General features: G+C 44.6%; 1 protein-coding gene across 1 annotated transcript; it reads left to right on the forward strand.

The window, feature by feature from the left end:
* Window positions 1–6,127: 6,127 nt before the first annotated feature.
* zgc:195001 (uncharacterized protein LOC567531 homolog) lies at window positions 6,128–21,942 on the forward strand. The gene is made up of 5 exons (XM_061223192.1): window positions 6,128–6,178; window positions 17,847–17,885; window positions 18,636–18,698; window positions 20,312–20,454; window positions 21,535–21,942. Exons 1-5 carry the CDS (start codon window positions 6,157–6,159, stop codon window positions 21,940–21,942), a joined length of 675 nt encoding a protein of 224 aa, XP_061079176.1. The 5' UTR covers window positions 6,128–6,156.
* Window positions 21,943–23,241: the final 1,299 nt, after the last annotated feature.

Consider the following 23,241-nt stretch of genomic DNA (forward strand, 5'->3'; position numbering starts at 1 on the left):
CTGCTTAGTCTAATCAACTGTACGTCACTCTGGATAAGAGCGTCTGCCGAAATGCCATTAATGTAATGTTAAGGGCCTTGCTGGAGGGCCCAACGGCTGGGGAGGGAATGGATGAGTGTGAGAAGCAGGTGGAGAGGTGGGAAAGGGAGGTGGGGAGAGGATGAGGGATGGCGGAAAGGGGGCAGGATTGCACCTCATTGGCCATCCATCTCCTGGGCCAGGCCGGTCTCTGGCAGTGAGGCCCAGGGGGGAGACCCCAGGCGATTTTGGGGACTCTTAAAGGCCCACACACATCAGTGCTCTCTTCGGTACGTGGTCTGTAGACACAACAGTCTGTACACGGTCGGTGCACGGTCTGTAGACACACCGGTCTGTACACGGTCGGTGCACGGTCTGTAGACACACCGGTCTGTACACGGTCGGTGCACGGTCTGTAGACACACCGGTCTGTACACGGTCGGTGCGCGGTCTGTAGACACACCTGCCTGTACACGGTTGGGGCACAGTCTGTAGACACACAAACCTTCAAAAGGAGGTCTGGTTGCTGATTGGCCAAACGGGCTGCTGGTAAGGCATCCTTCCAGAGTGTGATTGACTGACAGGCCGTTTAGTGACAGTGCCTGCTGTGCTCTGTGCTTGTGTGTTCCCCCTCTCCTCTCGCCCTGCGCTCCCCCGAAGGGAAAGGTCACGCCCCTGTCAGTCCGCCTGCGTTGCCATCATCACTGCTGTGACTGTTGCTGTCGGAGACCTTCCCTGAAAGCCTTGTACAAACTACACATTAAGTCACACTTAAAGTGGAACTACCAGCAAACTGCTGCAAAATGCAGTTATTTAACCGTTAACAGTTGTTTAACTGTCCTATTATTAAGATTTTAACCGTTTAAATGAACACACAATTATTGTAATAGAAATACAGTATTTTGACTCTTTGGTTGTCTCCTTCTTATTGTTTCCTAAATTAATAGCCTTTTATTCATAAATATGAAAAATCTGTGAGAAACGTCTCATGTTCGAGCCAATGGTACAGTAAGTGAAAGTTTGGTACCTGTATGGCACCAGAATGATCTGCAAAGAAATCTGGGATATTGTTATAAATTGGATAAAGTTGGTACAGGATTTGGCATAGCAGTATATTTATAGTAAGTTAACGTTTTTTTTAAAGATGTCAAACACTAAATGGACCCCAAACATAATAGGAGGGTTAACTACATTTAGTTAAACTACACCCTGACAGAAGAGCTTGTGTGTCACACTGCTGTCACAACTGGAACTGAACATACAGGAAATACACAGAAGAAGAACAGAGAGATGAAAAGGTCAGCCTGCATCAGCCTACCTCACTAGCTCTCTAAACTTCAGATCCTTCGGATAACGTGGAAATAATACACAAATTGTGCAGACCTGGGTCAAATACGTAATTGTTTCGGATTCAAATACTTTTCTGTGCTTGATTGATTCTGCCTGGTGCAATTGAGCCAACCAAGAGGACCAGAAGGTGTGATTTGCACTTTCTGAGAATATTTCATTTGGTCCAATACACCAGACAAGCTCAGTAAAGCATGGAAAAGTATTTGAACCCAAAACAATTAGGTATTGTCAATGGGCAGTAAGCGTGTTGACTTGGATTATTAATTAATGGGTTGTGTAATACAGAATTATATTGCATACCAACAGTTGCACTGGTTTCATGGGGTGGCGTTACACACAGTTGTTAAAAATGACTTCCTCTAGCTGCCGAATCATAAACTCCACCTCTGTTCCACACGGGTCCCAGGACCTGCGTGTCGTGACCAGTGGGATTTCATATGAAAAGACAAAATGGGGCTGTGCGAAGCTTTACAGTACATGGTCCTCATTTATATTTTCACCTGCCTTGTCAGTCATCCCGGGGTAGACACGCTCGGTATGCACATAAAAAACATTTTAATAGATAATAGGCTCCACTCCAGAGCTTCCTTATAGGGGTTTTAGTGGCCATTTTATTTTAGGAACAAGCCGGTTTGCTGTTCTTTTTCTATGCCAAGACAAAACTGACCCAGGCTGCCTTAATGCCACCTGCAATGCTTGCCTGTATGTGTAGCTGAAATGCTTATACAAACTTCTACATTACATTATATTACATCACTTTGCAAATGCTCTCATCCAGAGTGCCAAAGAACATTATCCAGTCTGGTCTTCAACCTTCCCAAATACTCCCCCTGCTTACTTCCCTCCACTGGCTGCCTATCCTGGCACGCATCAAATTCAAAACATTGGTGCTAGCCTTCCAAGCAGTTAAGGGGTCTGAACCTGGGGCAGAACAGGTCAGAACAGTAGAATCTCTATCCATCTTCAAGCGCAGACTGAAGACGCACCTCTTCAAGCAACACCTCTCCCTGTCCCTCCCTACCTTCCTGTAAACCTTAATTGTTGTCTTTACCTGTGATATTTACTTGTGTATTAGCATGTTTAGTTTGGCTAGGTAAGCAGTGTTTGGCTTGGTAAGCGGTTTGTTCATACATTCGCGTGTTGCGGTATAACAATAAAATAAAAATGATGATCAAATAGGCCCTGGTCCTTATCTTTGTCGTGCAGGTAGCAGTTGAAATTGTCTTTCAGCGCACTTATCCCTGGTTATGGGTATGCACTTTGCACTTTGTTGTACGTCGCTATGGATAAGAGCGTCAGCCAAATGCCATTAATGTAATGTAATGTAATGTAATGTATCCTCAGCAGTACCCTCCTTCAGCATCCATAGACAGCACCACTGCTATGTTCATGCAATAATACACAAGAAGGAGTTGCAAAACTCCCTGGGTCTCCAATTTTCCGTTCTGCGTGTTCAGCATCTTCCATGGTCATGCTAGAACACATTCTACGCATGGCCTCAGTCAGGCCTTTAGCCTTGCTCTCTAAAACCCTGAATCTAAGTCCTCTGACTTCAGACTCCTCAGTATCCATATACGGTTGTACATTTATCTTGTACCATATACTTCTCCTCTTACGGGAGCTTTTACTCCTACCCCATTGGCGTGTGCGAGGGGTTAACAATGCATTCCTGCCTAACCCATCTTCTGTCAATCTCTCATCAGGCGGGCCTAGGGCCGGGTCCTCGACAGAGTGACGTGGAGGAGTGAGCTAATGTCACTGCATTCGCAGGCAGGAGGCTGAGGGCGGGTCCTCTGCAGTGTTGCTAGGTTACATTTCTCTGATACAATCAATCAACCTAGCGTAAACAGTGTTTTTGGTTGTGCAAGGTTAGGAGTGACTTATTGTGTGAAAATGTCGCTCCTTCAAATATCACTCAGCCAATCACAATGCGAGGTCAGAGCTAACTGTTGTATTACTTAAAATAACAAAGGCATTAATTCTGACTAGAGTGCCTCTATATTTAAATGGACCTTTAATGAAGGTTCTTACAATTCACACTCTTCTTTTTACAGTTCCTACAACAATCTATGAACAGCATTTTTTGACTTGGCACCTTGGATTGGAATATCATCCAAAGCTTTTTTAAATTAGACATACTTTTTTGATTGAATGAATGATTTACCCTTGCTTACAACACCTTTCACAAAATCTGTAATTGTTGATCTGTTGGATGATTGCAGAGTAAACCTCTCATTTTGAAATGACAACTTTGTACCTATGCGTCATCATGCTGCTCGTTCAAAACTAAAAATATTTTTAAATAGCCATAGCTTCAAATTTCTTCAATAAAGGACTCTTCTCTTTTTGAAAAAACAATTTGAAAAATGGTAATATGGACCCCAAACAATCTTGTGAACACCTGGATCTGTTTTAAAGTTGTTTCTAGTGCTTTTATCACTGTATAGGGAGTCACAGAATTTCCCCGTATATAGCCATTCATAGTTTTTGTGTAGTTGTACTGAGCTGTGTTTTTAATGGCAATGCTATCGAAATGAGCAAAAATATTTGACGCTGGAGCTTCACAAATTCTGTAAGTCTTGACTGCTCCCATATCCCATCCTCGGTTTTAGTTCTCACTCAGTCAATTCCCGCAAGTTCCTCAATGCCTACCTGTATGACAGATGCAACTTTTTGTAACAACAAAAGCTCTTGCTAGCCACTATCTCCTCTCCATTTCATGTTCCACAACTTTACGTGCGTCTTTTGTAAAAAAAAAACAAAAAAACAACAACTGAAGTGGAATATGCCACCTCTCTGTCCTTCCTCTCCACCCTTAACGTGACTCCATACAACAGTCCCAGAAGGCCCACCTTTGAAAACAATTCATCTAACATGACCCACAATCATTTAAAATTTTGTATTAAAAGATGTGCATTTTTCCAAATGGAAACTTATTATTAGCAGAAGTCCACCTGCTCCTCCTGTGTGCTGTGGCCATGTGCCCATACTGTGGGACTGCTGGACAGTGAACCTTTTAAGGCTCATCGTCTTGTTTAAGAGAGTCTACACAAACCATAATAGCATTCATAGACAAAAATTTGATAGTTTCAAAATGTTCTTTTTCAGTCTTGTTTCTTTTATTTCCAAGTTATGAAACTCTTGACCATGATCTGGCTACATCATGCCCGCCATATGATTTGGAGTCCAGTTTGAAGCTTTTAAATGTGCAAGGTTTAATGCTTTTATCCAAAGTATTTTATCAAATTACTTACAGACGAAGCAGGGGGCAATCCCCCCGGAGCAATGTGGGGTTAATGGCCTTGCTCAACAGCTGTGCAGATCTTATTGTGGCTACACTGGGGTCCCAGTCCAGCACCCCAGCCACTAGGCTACAGGTTGCCCCTGAGGATCAGGGCTGTCCTGGTGGTGATGCAGATGGAATGGACACTGTAGAGAGAGGAATTCCTCTATGCTGCTGTAGGGTGCTCCCACAACCCCCCGTGTGTCTAATTTTAGGGGTCATTAGCCCTGCCAGTTGTACTTTACAGACCACAAAGAGATCCCCTGACTGGCTAACCCCTTGGCACCTCTTTGTGTTCCCCTGTCATCAGGCCTGTAATGTGCTTCTGCACCCCCCACCGTAGTGTGGATGTTCAGGGTGTGTATGGCAAAGCTTTACTTTGAGTATAATGTATTTGGCAGTAATGCATAATGTAATGTATAATGTAATGTATTATGTATTTGGCAGTAATGTATAATGTAATATATATTATATTTGGCAGTAATGTATAATGTAAGGCGGCACAGATGGTGCAGTGGGTAGCACTGCCGCCTCACAGCAAGGAGGTCCTGGGTTCGAATCCCTGTCAGCTGGGGTCTCTCTGTGCGGAGTTTGCATGTTCTCCCCGTGTTTGCGTGGGTTTCCTCCGGGTACTCCGGTTTCCTCCCACAGTCCAAAGACATGCAGGTTAGGCTGATTGGAGAGTCTAAATTGCCCATAGGTATGAGTGTGTGAGTGAATGGTGTGTGTGCCCTGTGATGGACAGGTGACCTGTCCAGGGTGTATTCCTGCCTTTCGCCCAATGTATGCTGGGATAGGCTCCAGCCCCCCTGCAACCCTGTTCAGGATAAGCGGGTTAGGATAATGAATGAATGAATGAATGAATGTATAATGTAACATATAATGTATTTGGCAGACTTTTTCACAACAATTCGGCTCACGAGTAAGTTCTGCAAGCTTTGCGTCAAGAATTTTAGTAACGCCACAGAACACAGAAGACCACACAGAATTGTAGCACTGAAGGCTGTTTCACTGAGTGTTGTAACAGAATCGTAACACAGAATACTGTTAAGAATTAATTTTGTAAAGTGAGAATTTTTCTGCTGGCACATTTGCTGAGCATGGGTTTGAAGTCCTGTCATGTGCTTGAGGATTTCTGGAAGTGTATTTGTGAGTGTGTGGTTTTCTTTTTGAGGGGGGGGGGGGGTGGTATTGGTGCACAGGGGGGCCTCCTTGGTCAATCAGACATACTCAAACAAGACGTGCTCACCTCAGTATTTCCACTCTTTCAAAGAGATGGTTGGGTTACATGCTCAGATGACAGGACCAAACCCAAAGCCACCTTCACATCCGACCCTCCCCCCCCTCCCCGCCCCTGCCGCCCCATCCCATCCATTCCCCTCCTTCCCTTTGGCTCCTGCCACCCCCTCCCCTTTCCCTGCGGGAATAAGAGTTACGCTGACTAACGGACAGACAGACACATTTTGAGACCCTGTCTTCACATACGCACCAGTAAAGTCTGCATCATGCCAGAGCCTAAGAAAGCAGGTAGGACCCTAATCGCAAGCCACATGCATGGACTACCTTAGGAGCACATGCACACATGAATTAAGACAGACACCATGGATAAACTAACAGCATGCACTTTAGCGCACAATCTGAGGGAATGTCCTGGGAATATTCCTGCCAGTACACTCGACCGTATTTTCAGATGGTATGTCCCAGCAAGGCATTTTGATATCACTGTGCGATACAGATGGCGTGCACAGTTGTGGTTTTGTATTAATTGGGTGATTCAATACATATTAATCTTTGTGCAAATATATGCCAGTTGTAAAGAGGAAAAAACAACATTTTTGAAATGGTAATGGTATGATATTATTAATACACTACATGAAAAGGTTGTTACCTGCAGCAATGCGAGCAGACGAACAGATGAACAGATGAAGATGTCAGTGTGGAGCCAGCTGTCACTCGCTGTATTATGAACATACAATAAGCGAACAAAACACAATTAATAATTGTGCTGGCCCTCGACGTCAGTGCACATGAATCCACAATGGAAATGAGACGGCGCGGTGGTTTTGTTTTGCGGTGATGGAAGGTGACTTTGTTTCAAGTTTGGACAGACAGAGCAGATATCTGTTTTGGACAGACAGAGCAGTGCTGTAAAAGACCAGAGAGGAGCTCTGTGAAAGACCAGAGAGGAGCTCTGTGAAAGACCAGAGAGGAGCTCTGTGAAAGACCAGAGAGGAGCTCTGTGAAAGACCAGAGAGGAGCAGCACCCATAGTCTCTGTACTTGCCGCTGTTGGCGACTCCAATTACAGCGAAGATTAATCACACGCTCGATCCAGGACTGAAACGAAACACGGGTAACCGTATCCAGCCGTGGAACTGCAGATTTAACCCAATATAATTAGCCAATCAGGATGGATTGCTGCGTTTGGCGTGTTATTCATGCAAAAAGTACAGCCGTGGAATTGTGACTGGTCTGCACGCCTAGTTTAAAGACGAGGGTAGAAGGCACCTTGTGAATGCACAGGGAGAGCGATCTGCGATCCGGACAATGTGTGCTGCTACACGCGCGGTGTGGTAGCATGCCTGCGCACAGCGAACTGAGACACTTTCTGACACTTTTTTTACTGAGCTGTCCATTCAACAAGTGCTCAAATCAGCGTGATGACACAACAATATGGCAGAATTTCTCACTTAAGCATTGTACACCTGCACCTTTCTCTGTCGGTCTCTCTCTATCTCTGTCTCTCTTTCACAATCTCTCAATCTCCACAGACTTGCTAGCTACCTTTCTTTTTGGACACATTTTAGGCACCAAAAAGCCATTGACAGACTCATGAAATGCCCTCTGATAACTTATCTCCTCTTGAGTAGTTGCAGAAAAAAGAGATACGACAGAGGTACTTCCAAGTGCCGCGCTTCTGATGATGCAGCTTTATTTATAGTAATGATAACAGAAAAACTCCAGCCCCTGCAGCCAGCCCCCCGTCTCTCTTTAAGCTCTTAATTTCGGCCAGAGGGGTGTCCCACAAACCCCCCGCGGCCCGGGCTCTTCCCTGTCAGTCACACAGGACATGTGCGCGGATGGAATGAGAAATCTCTGAGCAATTCAGTAATCCACTCCCGCTCTTTGGAGCGCATCCACGTCTTAATATACGGCCAGGTCATCAATCTCCATTCAACCCTGATCAGACAGGGCTTCCAGTGGCCGACACTGAATAAACACCACATTTCTCCTGTAGTCCGTAATCCATGGCTGCTCTCCGCATGTTCCACAGTTAATATATGGCCAGGCTATCAATCTGCAATCAGTCCACATCAGGCTTTATTGATTTATTGATTTGATTAATATGTACCACATTTATAATGTCACCAACTGAGTGCCTGACTGCCTGCTTGTGCCCTTTCCAGGCACAGTAGCATAGCATACGTCTCTCTGACTAGCACACTGAGATTATTAGCACAGTAGCATAGCATACGTCTCTCTAACCAGCACACTGAGATTCTTAGCACAGTAGCATAGCATACGTCTCTCTGACTAGCACACTGAGATTATTAGCACAGCAGCATAGCATACGTCTCTCTGACTAGCACACTGAGATTATTAGCACAGTAGCATAGCATACGTCTCTCTGACTAGCACACTGAGATTCTTAGCACAGTAGCATAGCATACGTCTCTCTAACCAGCACACTGAGATTCTTAGCACAGTAGCATAGCATACGTCTCTCTGACTAGCACACTGAGATTCTTAGCACAGTAGCATAGCATACGTCTCTCTGATTAGCACACTGAGATTCTTAGCACAGCAGCATAGCATACGTCTCTCTGACTAGCACAATGAGATTCTTAGCACAGCAGCATAGCAAACGTCTCTCTGACTAGCACACTGAGATTCTTAGCACAGCAGCATAGCATATGTCTCTCTGACTAGGGGGTGGCCTGTAGTGTCGTGGTTAAGGTACATGACTGGGACACGCAAAGTCGGTGGTTCGATGTGTAGCCACAATAAGATCTGCACAGCCTTTGGGCCCTTGAGCACGGCACTTAACCCTGCATTGCTCCAGGGGAGGATTGTCTCCTGCTTAGTCTAATCAACTGTAAGTCGCTTTGGAAAAAAGGTGTCAGCCAAATGACGTGTAACGTAATATAATGACCAGCACACTGAGATTCTTAGCACAGTAGCACAGCATACGTCTCTCTGACTAGCACACTGAGATTCTTAGCACAGTAGCATAACACTTTTTGCTCTTAGCACAGTAGCATAGCATACTTCTCTGACAGCAGCACATGAATAAACAGGAAGAACTCATCACGCAGCATTTTATGGGACGTTTATGATGTGATTATTTTGTTGTTTATTAACCAGGATATTGAGTTTCGGTAACATGCTGTTCTTCTCCAGCTCTCCCTCTCTCTCACTGCCAACATTCTTATTCCGGACATTCACCCTCATCTAACTTCATTCTCCTCTCCCCCCCCCCCCCATGACCCACCCTGACGGCTCTCCCCTCTCACTTTCCTGGAAAACAGTCTCTGTTTCATCCCCCTCTCCCATTTCCCTCCTCCATTTCAACCTTGGCAGCTTTTTCTTGTCTTCTTCCTGCCCTCCTCTCAACTTTATTCCTGTCTTTCTTATAATTTTTCCCTTACCCTTATGCCCCTTTCCTGAAGAACCAGGAAAATGTTACAATATTGCAACCTGCCCCTTATTTCCCCCATCTACTTTTCTGTGTGCTCCCCTCTTTCTTGTCCTCCGTAATCTTATGCATTAAGAGCTCAAAGGCCTGGTTTATACTTCTGTGTATATACGTAAACTCACTGTGCTGAACAAAACATGGGGAAGCCCTTAACCCTTGTGTTGTCTTAAGGGTCAACAATGGCCCGTCACTGAGTTTAACAGCAGGCTAAACCCTCTAAATGATCTTTTTTCAACTTGAAATTTGATGACAAAAGTTTGTGATGAGTGACAGGTTGCTTGCTCATGCAAAATGACATGAAAATAGATTTGGGGTTTAAAATTCAATGATGTTGCTTTATTTTAGGGGTTGAGTGAAGGCGGGGTTATGCAGAATTTTAAGACGACACGAGGGTTAAAGGAGCACTGTCATGTTTTTTTCATTTGAGCTTATTTGGATGAAATGTTTCAATTATGCCTAAAATGACCGTCAGTGTAGCCATTTCCTAAATATGGGGCAAAAATTCTCAAAACAAACACGTCCAGTCGCTTAAATCTCCAACTTGTGTTCACCACAAGGTAAGGGGTGCTCAGAGCTCCAGCTTTGAATGCAGAGACTGGTTTATGAATGGCCACCGATCCAGGCGATCACACGAAAATACGGTAACGTTAGCATACAAATATAACGAAACCTATTTTGGTTAGTCTGTGCGATATTATGGACAGCTCTGACTTTGCTTTTTGATTTTGACAAAGTAATACAACCTTACAGATTTGAACCGGGATTTACAGAGGAAGAATTGCGTGTAGTTGAAAATGAAATGTAGTTCTGCTTGTTTTTTTCTTATTTAACTCCATACAAATTATAAAGTGGGCGGATCGTCATGTCGGCTACATCATCACGGTCTGTAATTTAGCTATAGCTAGCTATCATAATAATTATGAGAGACGGGGGCTAGCTAGCTAGCTAAATTATCTGTTTACAACTGAACCAATGCATCGTTGCTTAATCTAATGAGTGAAAACATCATAGTTGTGGACATCCAATGTAAAGTGAGCTAGCAAAACACAACAGTGGACTGTCAGAATTATTGACGATAGCGATGGCTGCAATAGAGCTGGTAGAATGTCAAAATGATGTCAGAGCCTCATATCGCTCAGGCTAGCCATGGTAGGTTCCGTGATATCTGTATGCTTACATTACCGAATTTTCGTTGGAGTGTAATGTGATCGCCTGGATGGGTGGCCGTCCATAAACCAGTCTCTGTGTTCAAGGGTGGAGTTTGAGGGTCTGTTACCTTATGGGAAACACGGGCTGGAGATTCAAGCCAAACACGTTAAGTGATGTCACTGGACATGTTTGTTTTGAGACATTTTGCCCCATATTTAGGAAACAGCTATACTGACAGTGATGAAAAACAATGCCTACACACATAATTTAAGCAATTCATCCAAATAAGCTCAACTTAAAAAAGCGTGGTGGTTCAAATCCCAGTGTAGCCATGGTAAGATCCCCATGGCTATAGGGGTCTTGCAAAAGGCCCTTAAGGTCACATTGCTCCAGGGGGGATTGGCCGCTTTGGATAAAAGTGTTAGCTAAATACGTTATTATTTTTTTATTATTATTTTTTTAACAATGCACTTTAGAATTCCTGAGGAGCTACATGACATCTCCACAGACATGGTTTGCCACTATATTTGAACCCCGGCCGTTCACTCTTCCAAAGATTTTTCTTAGACAAACATGTTACCAGTCAGCTGAAGAAAAAATCACCTCCAGCCAAGGGCAATGACATTCTTTAGAATTTGAGGGTTATGTCATCAGGGAGCGTTGTCGCAGTAACCTGCTACGAGCCTCCTAGTGAACTAGCTGAGCTAACCCTGCTACACCCACCCCCTTTGACTCCCCCCTCCATTTTAAACTCTGCAACAATCACTTTTTTCTTTACAACCCACCCAGATCTTGGTCACGGCACCAATGTAACGAGAGAGAGATTGGCTGAGTCCAAGGTGGGACCACGGCCTCTCACTCGTCCAAAGATTTCTGTTAGGAACGCGTTACCAGTCAGCTAAAGATGAAATTGCCTCTAGCCAACGGTTCCGGCATCTGGGGTCATGCTAATAGCCTTCGCTTTCCTAGCGAACTGGCCAAACTAATCCTGCTACACAACCTTCAGCCGCTCAGACCCTTTTCACATGTTTTCCACAGAAGTATAAAACAGCCCTTGTCCCTGCTTTCCCTGCCTCCCGTATTAGTAAAGTGTGAAACAGTCCACAGTAACTCAACTCCCCAGAGGGAGAACCTCTCTGCCCACTTTATTTCTGGAAGACCCCTAGGCTTGATTTTGCCACCTGATTTATACTTACTTAGCGCAGCATTTACCCACATCAACGACAAGGTTGGAAGCTCTTATTTCAGAATCACTGGAATGCCTGAATGGTGCGCTCAGAGTTCTGAGTATTTAATGCCATATATAAACATGGGAATGACAGAGCAGGGTGAATTTTCATCTTCTCTTTCTCAGACCAAAGAGCATTCTGTTGACTCCAAAGAGTCCAACCTCATCTCAGAGGTGGCTTGTTGTTTGACCAGTTGTCATGTTGCCCCTATCGTCCATGGCTTGTTCCACAGTTTTTTTTTTTTATCTCACTCACCCCGCTCCTCTTTCATCCACCCATCCCTCATCCATCACTCTATTTTTGCCTGTGAATCATTTTGTTTGTCCATTTGTTTGTTTCGCCCTGTTCCTGTCAGGAACATGTCCCCTGTTTACTCTGCGACGGGTACGTTGTGGAGCCAGCTCCATCTCTCTCCGTCACCTGGTCGGGGACCCCGCCGAGCAGAGGATCAGTGGAAACGCTGATAGTCTCTCCGCCGGCAGGCATCTCAAACCCGATACGGACAGTCGCATTTTGTCCCGTCGGGGGAGCGGGGTCTTGTGGTGTGATATCATCTACTTTTCTGCAGCGTCAGAGCGTTGTTTTCCTGGAAAATGCTCGAACCACGAACCCACCTGTCAGTTGGGGGCCAATGGCTCGACTTTATGGTCAAGCCCCGTCTCCTGCACGTGTCTGAGGTCTGGTCTGCAGAGATGGACCAAAGTACATGGACACCTACCTTCTTCCAAAATAAAAAAAACATCTTCCAGAAACTCATATATGGGAACTACAATTGATTTTTCCACAGTGGTAACCAAGTAATCCATACAATACAAGTCTGAAATACAAAATTGTGAAATCCCCCCCCCCCTCCCACCTCAGATTTATCAGCGCTCTTAACCTTATCTATTTTTCTCTGTCTCCCAGTCAATGTCTCAATGTGTCTGTTTATCCATCTGTCCATCTCCGCAGAGCTTTGATGCTCAGCCCTACGTGAGCCCCGGGGATTTCCCTGACAGATCAATTCCAGTCAGCTGTGGAGTTCTGATCTCTCCCGCCTCGCTCTCTCACTCCCTTGTAATAACCTGGACTGAGTCTATAATCACACGGTTATCCAGCTGGCTTATGCAACGCACAACCTTAAGATCGTTCTGACTCAGGGGGGTGGTTGTCATTAACAGTTAATGCATCTACAAAGTGGTTGGTGAACACGTGTTTATCTGCGGAGAGTTACACAGCAAAAACCATTGTTAAATCATTGCTAATACGAGCATTTCTCCAACACACCTTCATCCTCTCAAACAGCCATTTCCATCCCACCATCTTCACCAGGCCTGCGACAATTTCTTAGGGTATTATAATTATTAGCTTATGGTTTTTGCCAGTTTCTGACTCCATTAATTATTGGTTTCTGTGTTCAGCACCTCAGCTAATCAGGATTTGGATGATTTTCTGATTTTTTTTGATAAACCTTTCTGCAGCTGGACACATGAAGCACTGATCTCTAACCATGCCATCTTTCCCAATGACAGTCAGAGAACGGCTTGAAAACACCTGGACGCTGGTGAACGGACGTTTGTCCCTATGAGTACTCAGATCTTTCCTCTGGACCCTCCTGATGCTCGCTGTGCCCCTCATGGGCTCCCTGCAATTACACACCTCTCTCCAGGCCCTCCTCTCTCACCCCGAGGACCCCTCCGGTGCATTCTCTCTCCCTTTAAGGGAGGGTTTTGGGAGAGCGGAGCTGAGGGCGGTGATGAATGGGGTGACCTGTCATCGCCCTCCTCGGGTCCCAAGCTCAGATGACCTTCAGTCACTCTCCCTCCCTTCGACACACCACGTTACTTATTCACGTAGCTTGCGTTCCTCCACGGGCAGCTTTCAGGGCCGTACACATCCGCAGGTACACAGCTGCTTTGCGTGTTTTTTAGGGTAGGGCAGTGCGGCGGGGGAGAGGCGTTTGCTGCCGGGCTCGGAGCGGCGGCCCTTCTGGAATCGGGGCTCCAGTTTGATCTCGGCCGCTCTGGAGACCTACACCACACGCTGCCTCAGCACTGCATAGCATCCATTTCAGTCATCGAGTGTCTCTGTGCGTGAACACAGCCAATGCGCTATGCTGGGTTAGCTAGGGAATACCCACATTACAGCAAAATTCTGCCTGTAGCTTGTGATAGCCTCTAATAACATCCGGACCGTGTTTTGTCAGGAATTTGTTGGCACAGGAGGTGCTGTGTATCATAGAAGAGTGTCTGATTTTGAGCTCAATAAAGGCAATAAATAACAAGGTGTAATAGGCTGTAGTTGTAAATACAGTCTTTCCTTAACGTCTCCGGAACATGTTTTATGATGTGATCCCTCCTGTCCTCTCTCTGGTTTGGGTCCCCCTGTCCTCTCTGTGATTTTGGCCCCCCCTGTCCTCTCTGGTTCAGTAAGGAGGTATTCACTGCTTAAAGCCTGAATTATATTTAATCGCGCAACCCATCAAAAATGAAAGTGGCACACAACGTGTGGCATTTATACTTCGGTGGCCGACGGTCTGCAATGGGACTTCTATTGTCTCTATGGTAACGAGATGTCGAACCCCTGATAGTTTGATAACACCTAACAACCCAACTCCTTACATTTCTTTACATTTTTTTGAAAACAAGACCATGACAATGTTGTCCGCGACATAACTAAATCCTACAGGTATGTGGCACTGACTTATTTCAGTAGACAATGTGGTTGACAAAGTACAAATGAGGCTGAAGGCTACCATGCGTCCTCCGGGCTTTTCTGTTCTCAATCATGAATTCCTTTCTCCAGAGGGGGTAGAAATCTGTTCATTCTTCCGGCTAATGTTGCCACGGCGGTGGGTATCGATGGCTGCCAGTGGCGCCAGTCTAGTCTGACAGCGTTGGCTAACTCGAGTCCGTTTCAGCGTTTTCGTATTTTCCGAGGATTAAAGAAACCACTTCAGACATCTGCGTATCATCGCTGAGGCGCCTTGTCTTACCGAAAGGAACAGTGCCAATCCAAGATGTGCTGAGACAGATGCTCTAAAACACGAGGTATCAAAGCACCTCCAGAGAGTGTCTACGGTCGGGCGGGAGGTGGGGGAGGAAAAGTCTGGTACTTGTGGGCTCCAGGAAGAGTCGCTGCTACAATGGTGATCAAAATAAAGAGCATAGAGAGTGCAGTTGCTGCGGTGGCTACTGTCCCCTGAGAGAGCGATGAGCTGAAGAAGGCAGCCTCGTTGCCTTATGGTAACTAGGTGATGAGCACGTTCTACACCCCTCCATCCCTCTCCGCGGCGAAGGACACTTCCCGGAATTCAGAAAAAAAAATTGAAATTCTGGAAAGCAGTGTAGTTGTTATGATCAAGTACCACCTGTCTCCAAAAAGCAATCCAGTGGCGTCAACACTACCAAGCTGGGCGGTGTGGGAGATTGTCAAGAAGAAGCATTAGAGTGAACTCTGGAGCTATCGGGTGACTGCCACAAAGACACGCATTTTTGCCACCCGAGAAGACTTGGCTGTGAATGAGTGATGTGGAAACTTGATTTCTCACATGTTCGTGTGTGCTCCAGGCAGGGCGTCTGCCCAGCTTCACATTGTGGCTGTCCGGCTGGTGCATAGCAGCAGTGATCTTTCAGCTCCTTTTCTCCAGGCTGAACTTTAACAGAGGGTCATGCTGGGGAAGTATACAGCTTCTTTGGGCCATGACACAAAATCCATACTTATTGGAAATAATACAGTTTATTAACCCTCCTATTATGTTCAGAGTTTATGACCACTTAGTACACTCTGGTTTCTCTTCAGATCGTATAAATCCTTCGCCTTTTACTAAAGAGTTTATGACCGCTTTTATGTTTTGGGTCAAACTGACACCAATAGTTTAAACAAAGGAAAAATTATTGCAAAAGAACATTTTTGACAATTTGTGTGTCGCCTTCATATTGTCTCCCAAATTACTAGCCTTTTATCCATAAATCTTTGAGAAACATCTCATTTTAGAGCCTGAGGTACAGGAAGTGAAAATTTGGCACCTGTATGGGAATGTGCCACCAGAATCATCCACATCTGAGATAAAAATAAAATTGTATATTTTCATTTTATACAGTTACAGAGGGTAAAAACAGCTAGTGCTGGTAGCTTGTATGAGCTGGGAGTTGGTCTAGAATGGTCAACCAGCTAAACCATGTCGAGCTGCGAGCTCATCTGAACTGGTCCACAAGCTTACCAGCTGTTTCAAAATCTAGCTTGAGCTGTTTTTCTCAGCAGGGTAAACCTCACAAAAGCTTGACTCAATTTCCTGGATGAGGTATGAAAGAAACAGGTAGTTTAGAGCAACTGTTTAAAAACAGCGACCCAGTATTAAGCAAATGGACTGCACTGCTGTGCAAATCAGTATAAATAATATTAAAAAATAATTGTTTATGTGAACACACTGAATGTTCACGGGGTGACATTCACACAGTCCTTTTAAATGTTCCTCTCCCTGAACAGTGAGGTGACTAAGCTCTATTGTTATCTGGTGCAAATTGCATTATATCGTTTAGTGATGTTGTGCAGTCCTTTATCTTTGCCTTGGTGCTCTAATCTGTTCAACACTTTCTAATACCCACCCCTACTCTGTAATGAGCGCCCTGAAAGCCTTGGGTCTTACTTTAATTGACATTAGGGGCTATTCCGTTGATGGCGTTTCCATGGTTACAGGTAGGCTGGCTAAGTCACCCAATACTCATCCGCCGCCACCCAGCGAGCATTATCGCCTCCCAGCAGGGCTGTTTATTCACCTGCCTGGCCCTGGTACTCACGTGGTCCGACCTGGAATAAGCCCCATTCTGGCACCGGCACAAGCAGTACATCACCTACGAGATTCCGGCAGCTTGCGAAATCCCATACGGTTGAAGCGGTCGGGGTTTCTAAATTAAAACAGCGGCAATGGAACGAGCGGCACCCCCGCGCTGCCTCCTGAGCACATCTGTAGTTACCGTTAGCTCAGGGATTGGCAGGCGGTGCGTTTGTCGCGGTGTTATTTACGATGGTTTAAGAGTCTCCGAGTGTTACGGAGAGCTTTTATGGGGAATTCCGCGGCCGTAGATTACGGACCTCGCGCGGCGCTGACAGCCGGCTGCTCGGCAGGGGCCGCGCATCACGGGTGTTTACTGGAGCGGTCGCCCTGAATTTACTGTTGCGCTGAGTGGCTCGGCCAGGGAGGCTGGTTTTACGCTCCTCCCCCTGCCCTCCCTGTCAAACGGCAATTAAATAAGTCATCTCGTGGAATACTCAGCTACGAGCCACTGATCTCGGAGAATATTGTTGTGAGAGTTGTGCACCAACAGAACGCTGTTCCTGGTTTTATTCCAATAAAAAAAACTATTGACTGTTATTTTACCAGGAAGGATTTAAAAGCACATTAAAGAATATAAAGAAGATGCCAGGCTAGGCAGACCTTGATGAACTTGTGCAAGAAGAAGATGGTGAAAGGGAGATGGAAAAACGCCAATCAAAACACCATGAAAAACACTAAACAGTGTCCTCTATATGTCAAAAGCACAGTGATTTGTGTGTATGTAGCCTATGTAATTTTAGGCAAGGCATGTTTAAGTGGTAATTCTAACCTGCCCTGGTATGAGCGCTACATTAACCACTGCTAACACTCAAAGCACAGCATAGCACACATGCCAGAGGATGATGTAGATCATGTGAAGAAGAAGGACAGGAGGCAAGAATAATGAGCTAACTTACTGAACTACGGTGTCCAGCAAGGGACATGAGGCGTATCATGGCACCAGCCCAAGAAGTACAGCCACTCTGCACTTAATAGCGCTTGTAGGCAACAAGCGCCTGCTCTTCACACCAATCCTTACCTTTTCATATGTGAACATCAACTCCTTCTAGCAGACACTCTGTCTGTCGCGTTCCTCAATCAACGCCTGTCTTTCAGGTTGACTTGCAGTGAAATGAGTCGTCACCAGAACAAGACCAGTACTTTCAGAAGCACCGATATATTTGTAGCAGCATGGGCTACAATTTCTTTTCCTATGTTAAAATAAAAAAAACTTGCATTCAATTGTGAATCCAGCTAAAGGACAAATGAGTATTAATTTAAATTCTCGGCTCCTGCAACTAATTAAAACGTTCTCTTCCCTTTTTAGGAACAAAAGCAAAAGCCGGAGCGAAGGGGAAGGCGGCAGGTGAATTGGCTCACATTTAGCAGGACATGCTTCTCATGCCCCATGGGCCCCAGTGCTACTCAACTCCACGTCCTGCTGTTTAACACTTTCCCCTACCGTGCGCTACACCTCTAATTAGTCTATTACATTACATTACATGAATGACATTTGGCAGACGCTCTTATCCAGAGCGACGTACAGTTGATTAGATTAAGCAGGAGAAAATCCTCCCCCAGAGCAATGCAGGGTTAAGGGCCTTGCTCAAGAGCTCAATGGCTGTGCGGATATTATTGTAGCTACACCAGGGATCGAACCACCAACCTTGCGTGTCCCAGTCATTCACCTTAACCACTACACTACAGGCTGCCCTGTTGAACCAAGCAGGTGGTGTGTGCACGGTAGGAGCAAATACCTGCAGACCCTCAGACCTGCGGGACGTGGAGTTGAGTAGCACTGGCTTAGACACTGCTCAGTATGTGTGTCACACAAACATGACTGCAAAATCATCTGCAAGGTGCCTGCACTTCAGAATCATGCAGGGAAAAGCTGTGTGTGTGTGTGTTTGTGTATGTGTGTGTGTATGAGTGTGTGTGTGTGTGAGTGTGTGTATGAGTGTGTGTGTATTGTGTGTGTATGTGTATGAGTGTGTGTGTATGAGTGTGTGTGTGTGTATGAGTGTGTGCGTGTATGTGTGTGTGTATTGTGTGTGTGTGTGTAAGTGTGTGTGTGTGTGTGTATGTTACCTCTGTCTCTCCTTCTCTTTCTCCACAGAGAAGGTTCCGGCCTATGAAGCTAATATTCCGGAGCCCACCACCAGAGCTGAGCTTCTGAAACGTAAGAAAGTGATTTTCTGATTGGTCCATCAGTCCAAATGATGCGCTGTTGCCTCAGATGATTTCACTTTTATCTTCTTTAATGAGAATAAACTAAACAGAACATATCCCCAAATGCTGACAGCATGACACCTCGTGAATGCACTAGCTTAACTTCTTATATAAACTGATGCTGACTAGCACAGTTTGCTAATGTGAATGATAACCAACTAATTAAATTGCTCCAATACATTCACGTTTCATTCACTTTAGTACATTACATTTTCCAGAAAATAAACTCTAACAATAAGATGACTTTTGCAGGTGAGCTACGCTCTGCATTTTGCAAAAGAAGTAACTAACAGTTAGAGCTTTCCAGTTTCTTTGATACTGTAAAATTCAGAAAGGGCAGTCTTAAGCGTTTCAGACTCTGGGGGGATGTCTCCGATCTATATATAGTTAAATTATGTCAAGATGGCATTGAATGAAATGTAAAAAAGTAATTTAAATAATTCAGTTACAGTTAAAATCTTAGCTACAGTTGCTTTTTAATTTTGTCCTGCGCAAGAGACTGCCCCCTGGACAGTCATGTAAAACAAGCAGAAATTAACCCTTTCAGCTGCTACATTTTATGTGGGTCACAATAACATAATTGCGACACTTATACACCTCAACCACCACATTAAAACCACTATTTTCATGATTTTAAATGCTTTAAACTGTATAGACTTTTCTATAAACACATAATATTTAATGAAATTATATGTGTACTTGTATAAGCAGATAATCATAAAAAGGTTTCAGCGATACTGCTCCCTCAGCATGGAAAAAGCTACAAGAGAAAATCAAGCTTAATTCACTGATTCTGTTATAAAATGTTTTAACTGCTTGTTGGCGATACAATGGACACTTGTTTTACTTAAATGTTTTTACTTGTTTTAGCCTAAATTGTTTGTATATTACATTCAAAAGTTTCCTTTTTAAATGAAAATGGAAATCTTGTTTTGCATGTGGTGAAATGTATTTTTCAGTGATTTGGTATAAACTTGAATAACTAACAGATTACAAAGTAAGTTGGTGAAGTTATAGGCATGACCAAGTAAGGGCGGTCTTTATTGATACAAAATTTTGATCCAACGTGCAATTAAAAAATTAGAATGAACGAACAGTCAGCAAAAACTGTCGGAATTAACAGGATAGCTCAATCACAGCCTTCCACCCCCCGCCTGACCTCGCAAGATTCAGGAGCCATGCCAGTCGCCACGCCAATGTGCTATGCAAAGTTGACTATGAAAAATATGGCCCAATGGGTTATTAAGTGTAGATTGATGGGCAAAAAGGGGTGCTTGTTAACTGGCCAAACTAAAAATAAAAGTATGAGTAGTATATGATATTGTATGTGATTTCAGACTCAGCCACAGAGTTTGTTGCGTCCGTGGTTTGGTTGCAAGAGCACCGAATGTCTGACTTCTGCAGTCACAGGATGCTGGTGACATGGCCACTAGAATGTCTCTCTCTCTCTCTCTCACTCCCCCTCTCTCTCTCCCTGTCTCTCTCTCTCTCTCTCTCTCTCTCTCTCTCTCTCTCTCTCTCTCTCTCTCTCTCTCTCTCTCTCCCTGTCTCTCTCTCTCTCAGACTGGCTCCCTCTCACTCTGGATGACAGGACGGCTCAGAAGATGCTGTGGATTTCGGAGGGGAGCACCAAAGTGACCCGCAAGGAGGATGAGTCTGCGTGCCCTTACCCCAACAGGCCAGAGCGGTTCGATCACTCACCGCAGGTCAGCCTACTTGTCAGAGTGGCTTCTAAAACTTTATTCTTATGAATCTTTACTTACCTGTCTCATCAGCCACATCTCCACAGCTGTGCTAACGCCGTACTAGCATTGTGCTAACACCATGCTAATGCCGCGCTAACATGTGCTAACACCATGCTAACGCTGTGCTAGCATTTGCTAATGCTGTGCTAGCATGTGCTAACACCATGCTAACGCCATGCTAGCGCATGCTAATGCTGTGCTAACGCTGTTCTAACATGCAGCGACACTTCCTGCTTTTGTGCAGTCACTTCTAGGCTTTGGCAGGGCTTAAGGGCTTAAGCCTTCTCCATGAAACTTCTGTACTAGCTGGGCTGGCCTGATTATTATTTTTTCATAACAGTTATGTTATGAAGAAAGTATTACAGCATAATCATTTTAAAAAATCATACCATCACAATCTGCACTTCCCTTCCTGAATGGGTCCCTCTGCTCAGTTAAGTCACTTTCCTCCCCATTGGTAGAAAATATGTCTTTACACTGTATTTTAGCAAACTCAAATTTTGCTTTGCACTGGAATGGCTTGGATTTGATTTAGTGAAAAGATGCATCAAAGAAGCATGTGAGTTTGAGCCCAGCCCAGATGGCAGTACAGGAGATTGTATCTGCTCTACATCCTCAGTTTCCCTCCTGCGCTTCCCTTGGAATTTCACATAATGCAATCCGTCCATTACAGTTATTTCGCTGACAATTTTATCCAAAGCGATTTATAGTTCATTAGACTAAGCAGAGGCCAGTCCCCCCAGGAGCAGTGTGGGTTAAGGGCCTTGCTCAAGGGCCCAATAGCTGTGTGGCCCCCAAGCTGTAGGTTTATGTACTATACTGAGTGCTACTATTGGCTCTCCTCATTGTGCCTCATGCAGTAACCACTCGTACAAACAAATTTTGTTCTTAAATTGCTTGTACAGGTGATTTAAGAGAACTTGGTATTGAGGCCCATTGTTTTTAATGCACCTGCTTTGGATAATCGAAAATGCGACGAACAGGAACAGACTCCGGATGCCAGTTTCCCTGACCCCTGACCCCCGACCCCTCTCCCGCCAGGTGCTGTGCAAGGAGGGCCTCCTGGGCATCCGAGGCTACTGGGAAGTGGAGTCTTCGGGGTGGGTGGTGATCGGGGTCATGTACGAGAGCGTGGGGCGCAAGGCCCAGGACGGGGCCACCGGCCTGGGGGAGAACGAGGTGTCCTGGGGGGTGGGCTGGGCCGGCACCTGCTACCACGTCTGGCACAACAGCGAGAACGTGGAGGTGCAGGCGCCCCTCACCCCCGTCATCGGGGTCTACCTGGACCAGCCCGCCGGGGTGGTCAGCTTCTTCGCCGTGCAGGGGGAGGAGGGGCAGAAGGAGGCCAAGCTGCTCCACAGGTACAAGGTCTCCTTCAAAGAGCGCCTCCTCCCCGGCTTCTGGGTGGGGACAAACTCCTACTGCTGGATCCAGAAGAGGGCGGAGTGAGGGAGGGATGGAGAGAGGGACAGGGATAGAGAGAGAGAATGGAGGGATGAAGAGAAAATGTCAGAGGAGGGTGAGGCGAGTCCTGATTGACTTGGAGGAAAAAGTAAAAAATTAAAATAAAATGAAACATACATAGAGATAATATCGGGAGTATTCAGTGATTTATGGAATTCCCATTTTCAATATGGCGTTCTTCTCATAATTCCTCCTCAAAATTACTCAAACAAATGAAATAAATAGTGATTATAATGGTGATGATGATGCCAGATCTCAATATATGGCTGTTATATTTACTAACATTATCATTGTTTGGTATGATTGTCATTAAATAACATATTAGAGTACTATCTATGTACAATAGATGTACTATTCTGCTAATGAAATTGAGAAACAGTAGTTTTGTATCTGAAGAGCCAGTATTCATGAATCAATCCATATTTTAATGAAATTAATAAATAAATGAATAAATATGAATTTATGAACCATTCATTCTGTGTATATATCTGAACTCTATCATATGGATGTGAATCATTTGATACGGTATATTTTGCATCTTTGGAACAGACTTTAAAAAAATATAAACCGCCTTTTAGCCCGATTGCAAATTCACATGCGGAATGTGTCCGTTTGATCTTGCAGTTTCCATGAATATATGACTGGGTGTGTAATGTGAATATATTTATACAAATATGTTTTGTTGAGCACGATTTAAACAAAAAGTAATAAAACTGGTAGAATATCACTCATCTCACTATACCCTGGGAATTGAATTTGAATTACAAAATTATGCAAATGTGGGATTTTCTACATTTGCAAAATATTCAGCGCTTCTCTGATAAATGTATGGCTAACACTTATTCAAATCGTGTTTTCTTAAGTACAAAAAAGCCAGGAAGCGAGAAAACGAATTTAGCCAATATGCGAAGGATCGCTCCCATCCACGGTCTGATGGAAAGAGAATGACAAATTAGCGTTATATATAATCCATCGTATAATCCATATTATATAATGATTACATTGTATACAGGATTAGAAAGGAAATACATTAGACAAATATGTCTACAGGGAATCATGATGAATTCTGCTGTGGATACCATGTGTGACAGAAAAACATCTAAAATGGCAGATGAGGAAGAAAACTGGGGGGGAAGGTTTTATTTTTTATTTTTTTAAAATGAACAAAAAAAACGAGGTCCCTTGATACAGTTCTACATTGCTGCTGACACGTAAATATATGCACATCTGTACAGAGAAGACTGCATGATGGATCTTCCTGCCCTCCTCTGGCTTAATGAGGCT

This window comes from Conger conger, chromosome 16 (genome assembly GCF_963514075.1).
Source record: "Conger conger chromosome 16, fConCon1.1, whole genome shotgun sequence".
Lineage (NCBI taxonomy): Eukaryota > Metazoa > Chordata > Actinopteri > Anguilliformes > Congridae > Conger > Conger conger.